At 35.3% G+C, this 20,688-nt stretch overlaps 1 protein-coding gene across 18 annotated transcripts in view; it reads right to left on the reverse strand.

Moving 5' to 3' along the window:
* RBBP8 (RB binding protein 8, endonuclease) overlaps nt 1-20,688 on the reverse strand; it is a 103,661-nt gene that overhangs the window by 32,260 nt on the left and 50,713 nt on the right. For all 18 annotated transcript variants that reach the window (XM_070220743.1, XM_070220739.1, XM_001915082.6 and 15 more), the window contains 3 exons: nt 17,143-17,255; nt 8,922-8,988; nt 2,008-2,183 (listed from right to left, as the gene is read on the reverse strand). In XM_070220743.1, the coding sequence (XP_070076844.1) occupies nt 2,008-2,183; nt 8,922-8,988; nt 17,143-17,255 (356 nt within the window). The remainder of the gene's footprint in view (nt 1-2,007; nt 2,184-8,921; nt 8,989-17,142; nt 17,256-20,688) is intronic.

Here is a 20,688-nt window from a genome sequence, read left to right on the forward strand (position 1 = left end):
ATTTTAACGTATCTTCTTTTCCTTGTGTATTTGTTGCACATCAGTAGGTTAATTTAAAATGAATACTGCATCATACAGCTCTACAATCCTTGTTTTAGAGTTTCTATTTTCTGGAAGGAAATCCTGAAATATGCTTTATCATAAATCATTCAAGTGTTTAAGGATTTAATTCAAAGAAAGCCAAAAGACACAGCAAAGGGAAATAGACTTTTACCAATTATAACTTGAAAATGGTATTAAAAAGCGCTATACACTTGAAAATAAACAAGCAAGGGTGGTTAGAAAAGAGAAAAGGACTAATAGTCATTAAATCAGTTTTAAAATAATTTGCATGGCTCAAAAGTTACTTTATATTTTAAAACCAAAATTTCAGATTTCAAGTAAAAAGGATCAGAACAAGACTAAAGCAGACAAATTAAGTTTTTAAATAGTTATACATTATTCTCAATCAAAAAATAAACCAGAAGCATTTATACTGGATATAAAAGACTTTCCTAATAAATTGCTGTGATTTGTTTTTCTGGCTATTCCTACACATGGATTTAAACATGATCTAAATTATGCAGCTGCTCATCTGTGGTGATTCATGTCCTGTCTGCAGCAGACTAAAAGGCCAATGAGTGTTCAATTCTAGATTCGTGATCTTAATTGTACTTTAGCTCCTAATTACGTGTAAGATTTTTAACAGTTCTTCTGTTTTCCACTAGATGGCGATGCAAGCTCATGTAAAATGGGGGAAAATTGTGTCAATTTTCCAGCAGGAAAGAATAAGATCTATTTATTTTTTTAAAGGCATAGCTACTGCCAAATTTATTTGCATTATAAAAACGTCTCTAGGACTATACACCCCTTCTCCCCAAACAGTTTAGGTTAAAAATTAAAGTCTTTACCATTTACTTTAGATCAACATTAAAAGGAATAATCATTGTATCATGTCACATGATACATTTCAGGGCTACATGAAAAGGTAGTTCCAAAGCATTTAGCAGAAATGGTAAATTGGCCTGGAATTAGAAATATGCCACTGATAAGCCATCAAGCAGATACAATATAAAGCCATTTCTTGATTACCACCAATTGCTACAAATTATCAAAAAACAAAAAAATAGTCAGTCAAAGACAGCTCCAATGGTGGGAGGAACCGCAGGCAAGACCTGGAAAGCACAAAAGTTCAGAGCCAAGAAGATCATATCTGAATTTTGACTGACTTACCTGAATTTTATCTACTTACTTGACACATGTCTCTGAGTGAGTTATTTAACCCTAAAGAACATATCTTTCCTCATCTATAAAACAAAGGTGCTAATAGCTACCTTGCAAGCTTGTCATGGAAATTAAAATACAATAAAATGTACTCAAATCACTCAGCATAATACCTGGCGCAGAGTAGGTGAAAATTAATGTTAAGTTCCTTTCCTGTTTCTTTCTATCCCACTCCAATATATACACATAAGAATATTTTCAAAATGAAAAGAAACAAGACTATTCACTGTAATTATAAAATGCTGAGCATTTATATATTCAGATGAGCGATATGTGTCTATACATAACACAGGCAGAAAATGCCTTCCCAGTCACTTCACTAACGGAAGTTAAACTCACAGTTGTAACATAAGTAGCCTGACAATGACTATCTTCTTTCCACTAGCTTGAATAACATAAAAACTAACAATAGGGATCAGCCCGGTGACATAATGGTTAAACCCATTCCACTTCGGTGGCCTGGGGTTTGCAGGTTCAGATCCCAGGCACAGATCTAGCACTGCTCATCAAGCCACGCTGTGGCAGTGTCCCACATAAAATACAGGAAGACTGGCACAGATGTTAGCTCAGTGACAATCTTCCTTAAGCAAAAAGAGGAGGATTGGCAACAGATCTTAGCTGAGGCCCAATCTTCCTGACAAAAAAACCCAAAGAACAAAAAAAAAACCCTCCCCCCAAACCAACAACAGACAAATACATTCTTTTTACAAAACCAGATAACTGAAGTACAACTCCAACCCTTACCATCTGTACACAGAGAGTGTTCCAGTTTAGTATGTGTTTGTTCTATGTATCGGACATGGAGGTTCTCCTTTCTCCGTAGCCGGTTAATGCCAGAAAAGGAAAAGGCCGTTATTGGTGAATCTGGAATAGCATTTTCCTCAGATTCAAGCTCAGTTACTTGATGCTGCTGGTCATTCCTAGAGGAAAATAATGACAATTGAAAGAAAACTAATTCAACAAATATTTATTAAAACATCTTCATATAGTATGGAGCGACAGCAGAACACAGGTATGAAGCTGTAGAGAGAGAATTCCTTGCATCTAATGCTTCCAATCTAAATATAAGGATTAGAGTACCAAGTGGGGAATATTATTGTGAGTAGCAAAGTACAAGGTGTGGTCAGTGGCACCTGAGGTGAAATTAAAAGGATTTCAAATGGCAGAGAAAATCAGCAGAGGATCCACACAGTTTGAGTCAAGGCAGGCAGTACTGTGTACTTGTCTTAGAGAATGGCAAGCTAGGACTACAGAAGGAGAGCCTTGATTAAGTGTGCACATAAATAAGAAAACAAGAAGAAAGGAATTAAGGTTTTAGAGCATGGAGGTAATGCGATAATCTAGCCGCAGTGTGCAGCAGACCGACTAGGACAGACAGAAAGGAGGCAAGGAAGTCAATTAGGCAACGGGTGTAACAGTCGATGCAAGAGCTTCTGTGGGGCGAACTAGGATGCTGAAAATAGTTATGAAAAGGAAGGGATCAATGCTAAACACTGTGGTAAAAGAATGAACATAACTCGGCAAACAACAAATATAGGGTGATATATAATGTTAACACTGATAACTACCAACATCTGTTGTGGCTTTACACTGCCGGGCAGTGTTCAAAGTGCTACACCTATCAGTTTAATTACCACAACTGATGAGGTATTATTATTACTCTCATTTTACAAATGAGAAAATGAAGACACAGAAGTTAAGTCACTTACTAAAATAGTAACTAACAGAACCAGGATCTAAATCTCAGCAGCCAGACTCCTGGGACAATGTTGTTAACCATTCAACATGTTATCCTTAGTGTAGACCATGAGACTAACGACTGACTACAAGGATTCAAACTTTGACTTTCCACCACTGCTTCTATCAGCCCCCGTTCCAGTCTACTCTCAACATGTCAGCCAGAACAGTCCTATTAAAACTTAAGTCTTATTATGTTACCCCTCTGATTAAAACCTGCCACATTTCCCAGTTTTACTGAAAACACAAATCAAAGGCCTTTCAATGATTCACAAGGTCCTACACGATCTGATCATCCCCCTCCCCTCCCACCTCTCTGGCCCCTGTTCTTTCTATATTCTACTCCAGCCACACTTGCTTCCTCGAGATTCCTCAAATACACCAGGCATACTCCTGCCTTAGCTTCTTTGTTCTAGTCCTTCCATCTTCTTGAAATGCTTATCCCCGGATATCACATGGCTAATTCTCTCATCTCCTTCAAGTCTTTGCTGGAGTTTTTCTCATCAGTGCCTACCTTGAACATGCTATTTACAACTGAACCCCCTTCCCACAGGCTAGTACTCCTATTCCTTGTTATTCTACTCTGTTTACTTTATCCATTGCACCTACTGCTGTCTAACATAGTATATAAGGGATCTGTCAATTGCTCACCTGCCAGAATGTAAATTCTAAGAGGATAAGGATCTTTGGTTCACTGAGGCATCACAAGTGTCTACAATAGTAGGTACTTGGTAAGTGCTCAATAAACAGCTGCTGAATGAATGAATATGAGAGATTCCTAGATTCCACTAAAAGAAATAGATTTGTGCTGATCTGGGCATACGTTCTTGCCCAACTCAATTCAGGACTAATGGCACCTAAAGATTGGATTTGGATTGAATTGCGGTTGACAAAAATAAAGTTAATGAACTCAGTTGACTTCTCCATGTCAGATCATTACTGACCTATTTGCCAACCAATTCTCACCAGTCTGTCAGGCATTTACGGTTTACATGACAGAACTAGTGTGTTCTATTATACTCATATCGACTTTCAATACTATTTCCAAACAAAGAATAATATGAGAATTTTATAAACTATGACCAACAGATTTAAAAAAAAAATTAGAAGATAAAGATTAATTTTTCCTAGCATAGATTTGTATCTTAATTTCCTGGATAATATCAATATTATTTGTGGTCTATAACCCTATATTCAATACGGAGGAAAATCTTTAGAATTAATATCCAATTTTTAACCTCTCCATACAATTCTACTGTCTTATTCTGGAAAAATAAAGTAAACTAAGGTCATATGAGAAAGCCTTATAAATTAATTAAGCGTGAAATCTACCTGACCTAGCTTTAACTAATCACGTCACAGCCCACCTACCTCTTAGTCATAAAAATTCAACCTGAAGCATGAATGAGTGACAGAAGAAACTGATTTCCTGCCAGAGTTAATCTAGAAGTAGCTGGGATAACAACACAAAACCAAAACAAAACAAAACAGAAGCTAGCTCTAACTAGAGTTGTCCAAACTACGTAAACAAGTGCTAGCTTTGTCCTCTTTTGTCCTTTGTCATAAAAGGGGGAAAATAACCCAAACCAACTTCCACGTGTTCACCAAATTTCTTCTTTAAAGCATTAGGGCTCACTGATTTTCTGAGAAAAGCTTAAAAAGTTCACACCATGGCTATTGGTTAATTATATACACTAAGTCATCTATCTCCTTCCACTTTTCTTTCTAATGGCTTGAGAGTAAATTTTTTTTGGGTGTCTGTTTTATTTGTAGGCCTCCCCTTAAATTACAGTGAAAACCACTTCAGTTCTTCTTTTTTCCAAAGACTTTGTATAAAGATCCAGGGTTTCCCTACATAAAGAGTCTGTGAAAAAGTTTTCAACATTCATCTTTTCTCCTGCTAAAGGAGAGATCGAAAGAACCTATATTTCCAGTTAAAATACAATTCAAACTTAATGAGGCAGTTATAGCCATCAAGTTCACTAACCATTCTGATTTTCAAAAAAGGGAAGGAGATGTTTCCCTAAAATACAAACTAGTGAGTCTGATGTCCTGAATCTCTTGGAACCAGTGTAAGTTTATTATATGAATAATTCAAATAAGACATTTTTAAAAATAGGGCTATTAGGCCAGTTGTTCTGAGGACTGCTTTACTGTATACCTCGCTCTCAGGAAGGCATCTGACAATGATTCTCTTGATATCTTCTTATTGTAAACAAAAAGAAGAAATACCAAACTCGGTATTAATAGAGAAAGATAGACTCCTAACTCACTGAATGATATATCACACAAAAAATTATCATTAACGAAGGAAATCTGTAGTAGTATGCCTCAGGGTTCCATCCTCAGACAGGTTTTAGTCAACATTTTACTTACGATTTTGATGCAGGCCACTGATAGAATGTCAAACTTGTGGAAGACACAAAGCTGAGAATAAAAGCTAACCTAACTCATGGCAGGAAAAAAAACAACACATAAAAGACCCTCAAAGGTTGGAATAATGGGAAAATCTAACAAAATGAAATAGAACAAGATAAATGCAAGATATAAGCCTTACTGAGTCAGAAGAGGAAGAATCCTCTTCTGGCACCACGTAGGTAACCTTCTGAGGCTGTTTCAGCATAAAATTAAGAAAGGGTATACAAACTGCGAAGACAGGCAAACTTGGGTTCGAATTCTGGGTCCAACACTTTCTAGTCACACTGGGTGAGTTATTTAACCTTTCTGAACCTCAGTTACCACCTATAAAGTAGGCATGGTACTGTACTTTCCTACTTCCTTTTTGTAGGGAAGTTGTGAAAAGGATAACGTATGTAAAGATGTAATCCAACACCCAGAAAATAGTATTTAATCAATAGTGCTATTATCTTAAAATGAAGGAGTAGGCTAAAAGATATAAGGTTTCTTAAACAACCTACTATGAAGTCATGACTCTGACGTCCTGTACTTTTATCTAAAACAAGTCTACAAGTAGAGGATAGAGAAGACTTTGACTTAAAGGGTCTAGTTAGCAGCAAACCCAATAAGGAACCACCAGTAATACATGTATCTTTTGACTACATTAATATAAATAAAGATACAGAAAAATGGAGCGGGCAGTATTGCTCTATTGATCAGACTATAACTAGAATACTGAGTTCTTACTTAAGATACTGATAAACTAAAACATTAAAGAGAAATAGTACTTTGAAGAATCTTAAAGTAATGACACGAGGAACAGTCAATTAAGAGAGGATATTTACTCTAAAGATAAGACTCAGGAGGGCCCTGATAGTTGTCTTCATGTAAACAAAGGGCCATCAATTATGAGAGGGGTATACTTGTTCCAGATGGTCACAGAAGGCAAAATCAGAATCAACAAATATAACTTGTACCTAGAGTGATTTCTACACAAATTTAGAACTTTCTAATAATTCCATCTCACTAAAATTAAATAGGCTTGGGAAACAGCAAATTTGTACTAGAGGTGTCTAAACAATGGTTGTTAAAGAAGTTATACAAGAAATTCAATTTAGAAGAGGATGTTGAATGAAATGAATCCTACAGTCCTTAAGTGTATACACGCCTTTGACTTTCACACACATTCATTTCCCAAAACAAAAAGGGTTATAACCTCAATACCTAGTTTATTTAATTATGTGCTTTCTGTAAATGGGGTTATAAGTAACCTATATATACACTTTATAATGGCAAATTTTTACTGAATAATTTCTTACTATAGTGTCTGTAAATAACTGTCCTACCATACAAGGTTTCTGTAACATCAAATCCAACTCAGATGAGTTAGAATTACTGCATTTAACAAGCCGAAGTATAAGGCAAATATTTTTTCTAAAGTTGAGGGGAATTTCAGGCACTAATAGTATAATGTTACAGTACTATAGGTATCCAGAGGAAACTGGTTGCCTTTACAAGATAATACTTGCTATTTTTTTTAACTGCCAAGCAAAGAAAATTTGTTTCAAGAGAACAAACTATAAAAGAAGTTGGCTCATGGGAATAACAACTATCATATTTCAGAAGAGAACCGAAAGACACAATAGATGACCTCTTACACTGTTCTAAGGCATGTCCTAAATAAAACATACATGTTCTGAGCTCATCTATATGATTAATCTTCATTGTAATTTCAAACTTCAGCTTTTACTTCTTTTCTAAAATATCAGTGAGCTTTAACAGGAAAAATCTGTGACTTTGAGAATACTAAAAATAAACTAATTCTGATTGGAATTCATATTTTTGCCAAGCAAATGACATTATCTAGTTTCAATACACTTTAAAGATCTTGGTTTTTGAGGCATTCACCTACCTAATTCTGTATTAACCTCTACACATTCGTTATCTTATTTATCTTTGGTATTCATAAATATCAAGGTTGATATGTTCAAAATACCATAAGCTAAATCACTTCACGTAACGTAGCTCAATGCATGTCAACAGTTATCTGAAATCTTCAGAATCAGATGTGATTCAGAATTTAAATTTTTTCTTAAATAAAGGATAATTCAGAGCGTATACAGGTTACTACATAATTATTTCCAGTAAAACCGAAGGCATCATCCTTTAGTCAAGCATGCTGATATTTCAACAGCAAAACTTAGCAATGCTCATACGAAGTGAGACAAATAAGGACTATAAACAGCATCTTGTCAGTTGAGGTGAGATTAGGTTGTAACATTTCAAAAAAATCTTTTGGGTTTTGAATCATATATAAGAGATTGTGGATCTGTGTCTTGCCTCACTTCACTACAGAGCTTGAGTAAAATCAGAAAGTGTTGACATTTTCATAAACGTTTTGCAACCTCTGTCTGACCCCATAGACTTCTTTCCTCATTTGACTATTATCCCCCTGAAAATTCTCTTTGGTTACCAATATTCAGTAGACTGATCACATGAGAGGAATATCAAAATCCTATTGGACATTCACTACCTAAAAGTATACTGTAAGGATGTTAATTCCACTTGTGAGATGTGTTTATACATAAGGCAATAACTATTCTAAGCCAAAATAATATGTTACACCTGCTTAGTTTACCAAAGTTTTTGTACATGTCCCTCAAATGCAAAAGATCTTTAAGAACCCTACAAAACCATTACGACTATCCTGAATTCTAACTCAAAAAATATTACACAAGCTTTACATAAATGGGAACTAAGAGCTGGCCATATCTCTGCTCTGCATCAGTCAGGCCATACCCAGAAAAACAGATTCTTTTTTAGATTCCACTGATGCGTAATGGAAAGCACAGAGGCCTCTGCGTCAGAAGATAGCAGACTGAGTGATGTCTTACTACCTACTAGCTGTGAGACCACGGCAAGTTATTCGACATTTGTGCGCGTTGGTTTCCTCATCCATAAAGTAGAGATAATAAAATTACCTTAAAAGAATCATAGTGAGGATTAATAATAAATATGAAACACAAAGAAGAGTAACTAGTACACAGGATAAAAGTTATTATTTTTATTCTTTAAGAGAAATGGGGGGAAAGGAGAGAGGAACAGATGGAGAAAGAAGTTCTCCAGGCCTGAGAAGGAAAACTTAATCAGTTTGCTTTTATGAAGCTTCTGGGAAAGGGCTGGAAGAGAGGTGACAAAAACCAAATATTTATTTGAAATATAAGTATTTTAATAATTTATTATTTATAATAGGTTATAAAAATTAAAATGCTTTAAATTAAAATGTTCTGATACTTTATATATTCACGCACTAACCTAAAAGATGCATATACACTCTTCTTATATCCTCCCAAAACACAAAAACATAGCCATTTTCTTTGTATCTTTTTTTCAGAACATAATAATTTTTAAAAATGAAATCTGTAACTCAACATATCTTTACAGTTTGTTAGCTAATTAAGATGAAGAAAGAAAAATGGAGGAAAATACTCAATTTTCTGCTACAATTTAGGAAAAATACTTACTCAATTTTCTGCTGCAGCTGTTCAGAAAGCTTTTTATTTTCTTCCTGTAGAGTATTCTTTTCATTCACTTAAATATAATGTGAAAAAGAAGGCACATATTACAGCTATATTAAGAAGTATATCAGGCTTTTTCAATGATTTCCACAATTATGAAGAAATTAGGATTTCTAATTCTAAGTCATAATATTAGTCAGGGTTAATGCTACTGTGCAAAACTAATTTGTTACTAGGTAGCGATTAATTGATTAATACATCTTACGTTGTGCCAGTTCCATGTAACTGATTAACTGATAATTTTATGTAATGCTTGTGGGCAAAAAAGAGTACTTCACATACTGGGGAATATAGTCTAATTATTCATATTGAGGACAAGAAAGCATTCCATCTGGTTACTCAGTCCTACTAATTTCAAATACCCTTTTAGTGAGAGTCAGTTATCCTGAAATAAATCTGATCATAAAGGAAACATAACACTATCAGTGTAACTTTTATAACAAACACTACTTAAGACAAATTTTCTTCCTTAGTCATACTCTATGTTTCATGAATAATTATATTTTCAGTAAAATGTAAATATATCCACTGAAGTACTATAAATTTGTCTGAATCTACCTTGACTAAATTTTCCTATCCATTGTTATTTTACTTATAAAGCAGAAAACCAATTTGGGGCTATTATTTCTGCTGCAGCCAGCTCAAAATTCTTATCAATCCTTAGTATGATGTCAGTAGTTAAGCATGTGTTTTACTCGGAGGACTATATCCAAGAAATCAAGTCATAGTAAATACAATTAACCTTTACCAAAGAAAGTTAATCATATTCCAAAAATTTGTTAATAATTTAGTGGTTAACAAATCTAAACATATTTCTTATATTGAGGAAACAAAAATTTTTTGACTATTTACAATATGTGAGATAAACTACCTCCTGTGGAGGATCTAAAAAACCTTAAGATAAAGACAATAACCTAAAGGAAAGTGCCCTCTAATAACAGACAAGATGTTACATAAATATGTTTTATACAACTGAAAGTGACAAGGGCGTTAGAGAGGTACAGATAAAGTACCAAAGGAAATTCCAAGGAGAAAAAGGTTACTTTGGGCCCTCGAGAAAATGAGGAAAGGATTCATCAAAGAGAGGACAACTGAGCTAGTAAGGTGACCATTCTATACAGAGAATTAATGAAACAAAGTTAGAAAGATTGGGTATCATAAATGGTAGAAAGCCTTCAAAAGCAGGCTAAGATATCTGAATATTATCTTAAAAGATTATCAGGCATCATTTTTCAAAGATGACTGATGAGAAGATTGATTTGTCAGTATGTATAGCATACATCAAAGTGAGAAGAAAGCACTGACAAGACAAGCGAGGCAATCAGAAGTCAGTATCTGGACTAAGGTGGAGGTGCAGAAACAGAAGTGAGGACTGGCAGAAGAGCTGGTACAGAGGCAGAATCGGTAGTTATTTGGCAACTCATCCTTTGTAGGATGAAAGAAATCAAAGATGACCTTAGCTTTCGATTAAGATGCTTTACTTGACTCTCCCTCTCCAAATCCCAATGAAATGACAAAAAACCTCTAAAAATAAGTTAACTGCAATACTGAAAAACCAGAAAGGGTGCCACTAGCAGATCAGAACTATGAAAAATTCCTGAATGATTTAAAAATAGCTAAGTTCAGACTGATGGTAAAATCAAAGAAAGAGCCAAGTGGGTTTTCTAGCAGAACCTCATAGTAATTCCAATATCAGAGGCAGCAAGGTCCAGAAAATGCTGAATGGGTAAATAAAGGGTGGCTAATAGTTGCCCCTAGGCTAAAGGCCTGAGGCTAGATCTCTGGAACTTTTAATGTAGGAGAGTCCATTAATAAATACTGAAACAGAGACCAAGACAGTGCTCCCAAGCAACTTCTAGCAACCACTAGAGAAGGCACCCCTATACCCAGAAGACAAACTATCCATATACCCTACAGAAAAGCTCTCCAGAGTCAAGTGTCTTCTTCTCCCACTTTCAGCCACTGGAGTTGGGCTTCTGTAAATCAGAACCTGCGTTCACTATCAGCAAAGCAGGTATTCTTCCTTGAGCTAAGGAAGTAAGATTGCATTTAACAAAACCATCAATTTAGAGACATCTACAACTACAGATGATTAAGAGTCAATAAATACTTAAAAAATAAAATTTAAAACACTTAAATTTTTAAAAAAAAACTAAAAACCAGTCCAAAATAAGAATTAACTTCTGGATAAATAGTTTTAATAAAGCAAACAAAAGATATCTAACATCTTCAGAACGATTTCAAAGGCTGATGGATCCATTAAAAAAAAGCAACAGGCTGCCATGAAAAAGAAACAAAGGTCATAAATATTAAAAACATAATAAATGGGATGGAAGTAGAATAAATGTGATTGAAGACAGAATTAATATCCACCTAAGTAATTCTCCCAGAATTCAGTATAAAAGAAAAGTTAGGCAGCATGGGGACCCAGCATCTGTCTAATAAGAGTTCCGGAAGAAGAGACAGAAAGAATGGAAAGGAACAAATTCTCAAAGAAGTAACAGAAAAAACCTCCTCAGGCTAAGCAAACAGTTGAGGGTGGTAGAGTAGATTAGATGTTCTAACAAAGTCTTACCACAAAACAAGTAGATCTTGCATAAAAACATAATTTTTACTAAACTGCTGAGCTCACAGGAAGAGAAATCCAAGGGACTCCCATACCACCACCATAATCATCAACAAAAACGAAACAAAACTGTGAGCTAAAACTCAACCAGTGTAAGTAAGCAGATGTTGCTACCAGCTCTGGTGGAGGGACTGAACCTGAGATTGCCAGTTTAAGCCAAATTCCTGAAACTGAGCCAAAGTGATCCTAATTAACTTACCACAAGAGTCAGTAGAAAATAACTCATATATGGATTACCAAGTATTTCAGATAACAGAATTATCTTATATAGTAATGAAATGTTCAAAGGTTTAAAAATGGAATGCCTAAAATAAACACATTATAAGTTATTACAAAAAAGAAGGTAGGCAAAATTGAGATAATTTGAGCATCAATAATAATGAAGGCAATGGATTGGCACACATTGGATATATAAAATCCCATACGTCTATTATACTCAAAAAAGAGAAAGCCAGGGCCAGTCTGGTACAGTGGTTAAATTCACATGCTCAGCTTTGGTGGCAGGGGTTTGCAGGTTCAGATCCTGGGCTCAGATCTACACACCACTCATCAAGCCACGCTGTGGTGGTGTCCCATGTGCAAAATAGAGTAAGATTGCCACAGATGTCAGCTCAGTGACAATCTTCCTCACCAGAAAAAAAAGAGAAAGCCCCACTCTCATCGAAACCAAAATGAAACAGAATGCACACATATACAAAACCTCATGTGTTACTGCTGTAGGCAACTACTATGCAAGACCTTACTCTGAAAACTGGTAATTAAAAAGAAAAAATTAAGATGTATCATGTCTTTCTAGTCAGAATCGAACTCCACGCCCCAATCAATAGCCTCAACTGATGGGGAAGAATTCTTGTTTACAGATATGTAACTATCAGTTGATAAAGGTAGAAAGAACAACAGAAATGGAAAGTTATCATTTTGTAATCTCTAATTAAATAATCGATTCAGGCAAAGATCACCAATAGATGCTAAAATCATTAAAGAAAGATTGAAGGAGAGTTTTATTTTTGCAGGATTTCATGGAATCACACATCCATCCTCCCACTCAAATTACTTGGTGGTACAAGAGGATAAGATAACTCTATCATGGAGAAATCTGGCCATCATCTTAAGTCACTGATCAATCTTAGAACCCCCAAGAGTGGAATACCCTGACAATAGCTGTCTCCTGATATGATGCAATATGAAGTAGTTTTACCTGTGAAGTACTGCTGTCAAAAATGTTTAATCCAGGGGGGATTTGGGGAGAAAAAGCAGAAAGAAAAAAGAAAAAAAGAATCCCTATTTGGGGGCCAGCCCTGTGGCCGAGTGGTTAAGTTTGCGCACTCCGCTTTGGCTCCCCAGGGTTTCGCGGGTTTGGATCCTGGGTGCAGACATGGTACCTTTCATCAAGCCATGCTGAGGCGGGCATCCCACATGCCACAACTAGAAGGACCCACAACTAAAAAAATACAACTATGTACCAGAGGGCTTTGGGGAGAAATCCAGAAGGTGGCATAATTTTAGGAAAATGGCCCTATTTCTTTCAGAAGTCAGTGTCATGAAAGGAAAAAATAGGAAAGGGAGCCATCCCACATTAAAAGCTGACAAATGCAATGTGTGGTCTGTGATTGGCAGGTTTGAACAAAACTGCTGCAAAAGACCTTAAAGTGTAGAAATATGAATATGAAGTGGCTATTAGAGAATATTAGAAAATTATGGGTAATCTTTGGTAGGTAAGGTAACGATATTGTGCCTAGGTAGGAATTATCTAAGTACTTACAGAAGAAATGTTCTGATGTGTATAACTTACAGTAAAATATTTCAGTTTGAAGAAAATGAAAAAATATAGCAAAATATGAGCAACTATTAAATCTACGTGATGGGTGTATGAGGGTTCTTTACTATTCTCCCTACCTTTCTGTATGTTTTTTTAAATTTCATTTAAAAAAATGACTAAGCAGACTTTTAATAGAAACGAAAAATTTGGTTACTGAAATAAAATAACTCAGCATAACAGAACTGTTAAAGTACTTTGTATACTGAACAAGAGACCTGAAGAAATTACTCAGAATGCAGCAGAGATAAAAAAGGGGATGAAATATAGGAAAGGGATGTTAAGAGGGACAAAGGATAGAAGGACAAGGTCTCATCAGAATCCCAAAACAGAGAGAAAGGAAAAGGCACAATATTTGAAGAACTAGTAGCTGACGGTTTTCCAGATATGATTAAAGATGTGATTCCACAGATTTTGTAATGTATACTAAGCAAAATTTTTAAAAACTTAGTTGAAATTGTACTAAAACTATTTAACATTAAAAACTAAGGAAAAAAATCCTAACAGTAGCCAGGGAAAAATAATTGTTATCCTGCAAAATAGCCTTAAAAAAGTAAACGTAAAATAACAACATTTTCGGATAATAATAAGAGTGTAAAACCACAAATAACCTCTAGAGGAACTTCTAAAGGATGTATCTCAGAAAGGATAATAATCCCAAAAGGAAAGTGAGATGAAAAAAGCAATAAAAAGCAAAGAAACTGATAAACATGTATATAAGTCTTTTAAAAATGGTCTGAATAATTTTTAAAAACTTTCTAACTCATAGAGCCAAAAAAAGTAGTCTAGACTAGGCATAAATTGCATGTAAGTGGAGAAGGAGGTGATCAGAGTTAAAGGATTTTAAGTCCTCATATCATTCAGAAGAAGGTTAGGATATTAACTTTATGTTTTAGGAATATATGGTAAAATTTCAAGGTTGATCAAAAAGAACAGAAATAAAGAGTTTTAAAAAACTGTAAAGGATCAAATAAAAATGAAATAAGACAAATAAATATTCTCAAAATTCAACAACTGGGAAAAGTATAAACAAAAAGGAAAAAAAGGCAGGACAAGCAGGAAAAAGTAGCAACAAGATAGAAACAAAAATTCGTAAACCAAACACCAAAAATTCATAACCATGAAGTCCTTAGTGTTTTTATTCTTATAATAATGTTGTTTGGGATTTGACTTCGATGATTCCTCTATTGTTCATTTTAATGAAAAATCAAGTTTTCCTGAACTTTTCAGTAATCACATTGGTGATATTATTAGTGGTGTTATTCTGAGACTACTGTGCTTAATCTGGGATTAAAAAATAAGTAGTTAGGGGATATTTTAATTCTATCATCCCTGTGTCCTCAAGAACCAGCACTCTCAGTGTGGAAGAAGATATAGATGTTACTAGAAAAGAGGTTAGTAAAAGCTCTTGAGTCTTGAATTTGAATTTTCAACATTAACTTGAAATATTTTATCTATCTGAAAATTAGGCAAAGGATAATCAAGCCATTCACCCAAGAAGAACTGCAAACTAAAGATCATGTGTAAAGATACTTGAACTGAACAGTAATAAAGAGAATGGTAATTTTAAAAAGGTATCATTCCAGCCTGGTGGCACAGCGGTTAAGTGCACACATTCCACTTTGGCAGCCCAGAGTCCGCTGGTTCAGATCCCGGATGCAGACATGGCACCGCTTGGCAAGCCATGCTGTGGTAGGCGTCCCACATATAAAGTAGAGGAAGATGGGCATGGATGTTAGCTCAGGGCCAGTCTTCCACAGAAAGAAAAAAAAAAAAAAAAGAGGAGGATTGGCAGCAGTTAGCTCAGGGCTAATCTTCCTCAAAAAAAAGGTATCATTCTTTGCCTACCAGATTGGATAGTATCATTTAATACATTTTTGCCCAAAGCTGAAGAGGATGTAGGAAAATAGACATTCTCAACACTCAAACAAAAAATTGAGCATCCATCAATATGAAAAACTTAGTTGGGGGCCGGCCCAGTGGCGCAGCGGTTAAGTGCGCACGTTCCACTTTGGGGGCCTGGGGTCCACTGGTTTGGATCCCGGGTGTGGACATGGCACCACTCATCAAGCCATGCTGTGGCAGGCGTCCCACAAATAAAGTGGAGGAAGATGGGCACAGACGTTAGCTCAGGGCCAGTCTTCCTCAGCAAAAAGAGGAGGATTGGCAGATGTTAGCTCAGGGCTGATCTACCTCAAAAAAAAAAAAAAAACTTAGTCGAAATTGCACTAAAACTATATAACATTAAAAACTAAGGAAAAAAATCCTTAATAAATGCTTAAAAATGCTAAATAAACACCACCTACACTATGGAATACAATGCAGCCACAAAAAAGACAATTATCCTTATTCATTAACACCTGGGTTTTGCGCTTGTTTGGAGTTTTTGGCTATTTTTCAGACAAAGCTGATGGAAATCTGACTATTAGATATGTAGACATTACTGGAGATTATTTCTAGTACTAATGATAGTTATGGATTCAACTATATTTATTGAGATGTAATAGTTTTCTATTCATTGGTAATATTCTTAAATTCCTAAATAAACACATGCATGTATTCATACATATACACCATAGAATTCTATAGAACTAAATACATTAACATGTAAAGACTTCTTTTTTTTTCTGCTTTTTCTCCCCAAATCCCCCCAGTACCTAGTTGTATATTTTAATTGTGGGTCCTTCTAGTTGTGGCATGTGGGACACTGCTGCAGCATGGCTTGATGCGTGGTGCCATGTCTGCGCCCAGGATCCGAACCCACAAAACCCTGGGCTGCCGAAGCAGAGCACATGAACTCAACCACTTGGCCATGGGGACGGCCCCTAAAGACTTTTAATACATAATCTAAAATGAAATAACACACATTCAAACAAGAAGTATGGTATGATCCCATTAAAATTTAAAAGAGGAGAGAGAGAAGGAGGGACAGAGACAGAAAGATAGACAAATCTGGACTTGGAAACACACTTATCAGACTGTTAATAGTAGTTACCTCTGGGAGTAAAATAAAACTATGTCCTTTCCATCTCTTTTTAAAATAATGAGCATATATTCTTGCTTGAGTAATCAGAGGATAGCAGTATAATAGAAAAAAATACAGTCAGAAGATAAAATTACTTGGGAAAAGAAGATTAATTAGATTTTGGACATGCTGATTGTGAGCTGCTTATGGGAAATCCAGGTAAAGGTCACTAAGAGAGTATTTAGTTAAAAGAGAAGGTTAAGAAAGTTGTTAGAAGAGAAAAAAGTTAAGAGAAGGCTAAGAATCTAAGAAAACTCTACATTAAATGGATAAGGATACTCAACTGAAAACAGTATACTGTAAATAGAATGTCATGAAAACCAAAAAGTATACACCTTTGTAGAACCCTAAATTGTCTGATTTGTATTTAACTTTACTAAACAGTTAAATTACATGAAATAAAGATAAAACCAAACAGGCTAATATGGCCATATCTAAAGGAAATTTGCTTCTTGTCTTATAGCTGGTGAGACTTCAAGGCCAACGTGGTCAGTATTTGCACAATCTTTTTGCACCCTATTTCTTACTAAAATAAGCAGAAGATTAAATCTATACAAAGGGGGAAAAATGACGTGAACTTTTGCCTAAATAAGGAAAAAAATACGTAAACGATCCATTTGATTGCAACCAATTTACTAATAGGTTTTAACAAGAGTACATTATGCTTTGAATACTTAATAAATGAAGACAGGAAACTCACTAAGCTCTGTGATAAGTTTAAGATTCTGCTGCCGGATATTTTCAAACTCCTGCTGTTTTTTCCGCATATGTTCTTCAGTTACTGCACAGCGATCACATAATCCTGCTCTTAACCTACAAAACAAAAATAAAATATTTTTAGAGAAGAACTTCAATGTTCTCAGAAAGAAAGACACAAAGTTAGGTGATGGATGTATTAATCAATCAGATGGTGGGAATCCTTTCACAATGCACACGTCTATCAAATCACTATGATGTACACTTTATTTTACAATTTTTTCAAGTATATTTCAATAAGGCTGAGATTAAAAAAAACAAAATATCAAAATATTTTTCAACTACTAAAAGATATTTACTTATATTTGAACTCCAATATTTTTATACTTTATGAAGATCTAAAGAAGTGATTTGGTAAATATAGAGAAAGTTCACTGGTTTAATGATGTATTATACCTTTAACATATTCTCAAACATGCTGAAATCAAGCTACATCATCATTTCCTACAGACTGCAATTCTGTGAAAATCTATCAATTTAAAACTCTATCCAAGAGAATTTATTTTATTTATTTATTTATTTTTTTAGATTTTATTTTTTCCTCTTTCTCCCCAAAGCCCCCCGGTACATAGTTGTATATAATTCGTTGTGGGTCCTTCTAGTTGTGGCATGTGGGACGCTGCCTCAGCATGGCCTGATGAGCAGTGCCATGTCCGCGCCCAGGATTCGAACCAATGAAACACTGGGCCGCCTGCAGCGGAGCACGCGAACTTAACCACTCGGCCACGGGGCCAGCCCCCGAGAATTTATTTTTTGAAGAAACTGACCTTGTTTTAATTTATTATAGCCAAAATACGAATCCTAGTCCAAGATCAAGGAGCAGAATTATATCTTAAGCAAGCTTGCATCTGCATGCTCAGCACAGCATTATAACACAAAATGATTATTGAACAACTTTTTTAGTCGAATAAATACGAAAGGTCAAGGAATACAAAGTTTTAAAATAAAGTCACCTCATATTTTGCACTTCTCAGCATTAAAAAACCCCCAATGTTAGTAAAAATTCATACTGTACTACCAAGTTAAAAATAAAAAAAAGATTACAAAATAGCTTTTACTAATTATTTGTGAGTGCTGAAGAGAAGAGGGAAAGAAAGGTGTGCTCCAGAATGTTAGTAATAGTTATATTTTAGGTACCAGTATTATAAGAGATTTTCTTCTTAGTGTTTTTCTATTATTTTTCAAAAATGTCTCTTTTGTTCTTCAAATAACTAGGAAAAAACATGGTTAAAAGAGAGACACATACCCTACACTAGGAATTTAGGAAATACATGTTCTAAGATAATTTCAACTCAATAATTAAGTCAATAAGATACTAAGTATTTAAGTGTCTATGGAAGTCACAGCACGGTAGTAATATGCCGTGAATTTCAAAATAAATTAAGGAGATAAAACATGAAAACTGTACAACTAAAACAAACAAAAAGAACCTAGAAATTTTTACATGAAACTAAAATGCATTTCGACATGTTGATAAGGATGTAAAAAATAAAGATTAGAGATCATAGGTTGCATTAATAGAATTAGAATTTCTAGAATGAAGGAATAAAGAATTGGGCATATGGTTTAATTGGAGTACGTTCTGAAGACAGAAATTAGCATGATCAAGCTCTTTGAACTGCAGTGTATGATGAACAACATCTAAGATGATAAGGTGAACACTTGCACCTATTTTTGCTCCCACCCCAAATCCCACAAAACTGCAGTAAAGATATATGTATATTTTTAAAGACAAAAGCCCATGAGGACAGGGAAAATAGGAGAGAAAACAAAAAAAATAGAAAGCAAGGTAGCTAGTAGACAAACAGAAACTGACCTGAGAATGCTGACTCCTAAGCTAATGGTGGGGGAAAATCTAAAATCATGATGTCCAATATGGTAGCCACAGCTACATGTGCCTATTTCAATTTAAATAAATGAAAATAAAATAAAAATCAAGCTCCTCAAGTCACACTCAAGTGCCCAACAGCCATATGTGTCTAGTCACTACCATAGTGGACATACTGGACAGATACAAAACATTTCCATTATCACAGAAAATTCTATTAGACAACACTGAGCTAGAACCAACTCAATTTACACTAGAATTCTCAGAAGGTTCAAAAACCGATAGCAGGAATAACTGACTTAAACTATGTTTCAAGAAATTATCATAGTGACATATTCTCGCCTATATTCTGAGCAGTCAAGTGATTACCCCATTCCCAGCAGAAGACTGGAGTGACTTCATCTCTAGAGAGTCTAAAACAGAGAGTGTCTGATCTGGGAGACAGCAGGTACAGCTGAGGGTAGGAGTACAACAATGAAATGAGTGCATATGCACACCAAATTCTCAGCCCGAGCCTAGGCCCTCGTCGTCTACTTGGCGTCCAGAAGGTTGGTAGCCAGCCCTAATATACATTCTAGGAAGCAGATGTAAGGACACTTCTGTAGGAACTCTGACCAGCCTAAGAGGAAAGACCTAAAGATAACTGACATTAGGGAATCATCAGTGAAACAGACCAGATGACAGTACAGTGAAGCTCAGAGTGAAGCTCTCTCTCCACTGGGAGCTTCTAATCAACTTTTATCCCCCTCTCTTAAATATAAACAGATAACGAAGTACCAACAGACATCTGAGAAAAGCTTATAAAGTGAAGGAGACTAAAGCAAACAGGATATTAAAAGAAAAAAGGGGCTGGCCCGGGAGCACAGCGGTTAAGTGTGTACGTTCTGCTTCAGCAGCCCGGGGTTGGCCAGTTAGGATCCCGGGTGAGGACATGGCACCGCTTGGCAAGCCACGCTGTGGCAGGCGTCCCACATATAAAGTAGAGGAAGATGGGCAAGGATGTTAGCTCAGGGCCAGTCTTCCTTAGCAAAAAGAGGAAGATTGGCAGCAGATTCTAGCTCAGGGCTAATCTTCCTCAAAAAAAAAAAAAAAAGAAAGAAAGAAAGAAAAGAAATATAGGCTACGTAGGGAGAAGAAAAAGATAAAACACCAACACCACCAAACTATAAAGAATACTCTCAGAGAAAGAAAAACTACCAATCTATGAAATGAAAACAGGATTGCCATAAAAGGATATATAGTCTGAGAACAAAAAAAGATCTTAGAAATTAAAAATATAACAGCATAAAAAAAAAAAACAAACTCAATAGAGGGTGAGAAAATAAAGTTGAGAAAAATTTCCCCAAAAAGCAGTGTAAAAATGCAAAGAGAAAAGCTAAGAAAACTAGAAGATTATCCAAGAAGGTCCGTCATTTCAGTAATAGGAGTTCAGAAGCGTGGAGCAGTGGGGAGGGAGGCAGAAAAGGAGAAACAGAGGAACAAAAGACATAAGACATATAGAAAGCAAAATGACTGCATAAATCCAACCATATCAATAATAACATTAAACATGAACTGATTAAATACTCCAATCAAAAGGCAGAAATTATCAGACAAAAAAATAAGATGCAACTATGTGCTGTCTACTATAGACGCATTTCAGATTTGAAGAAACAAATAGGC

Source organism: Equus caballus, chromosome 8, assembly GCF_041296265.1.
Source record: "Equus caballus isolate H_3958 breed thoroughbred chromosome 8, TB-T2T, whole genome shotgun sequence".
NCBI lineage: Eukaryota > Metazoa > Chordata > Mammalia > Perissodactyla > Equidae > Equus > Equus caballus.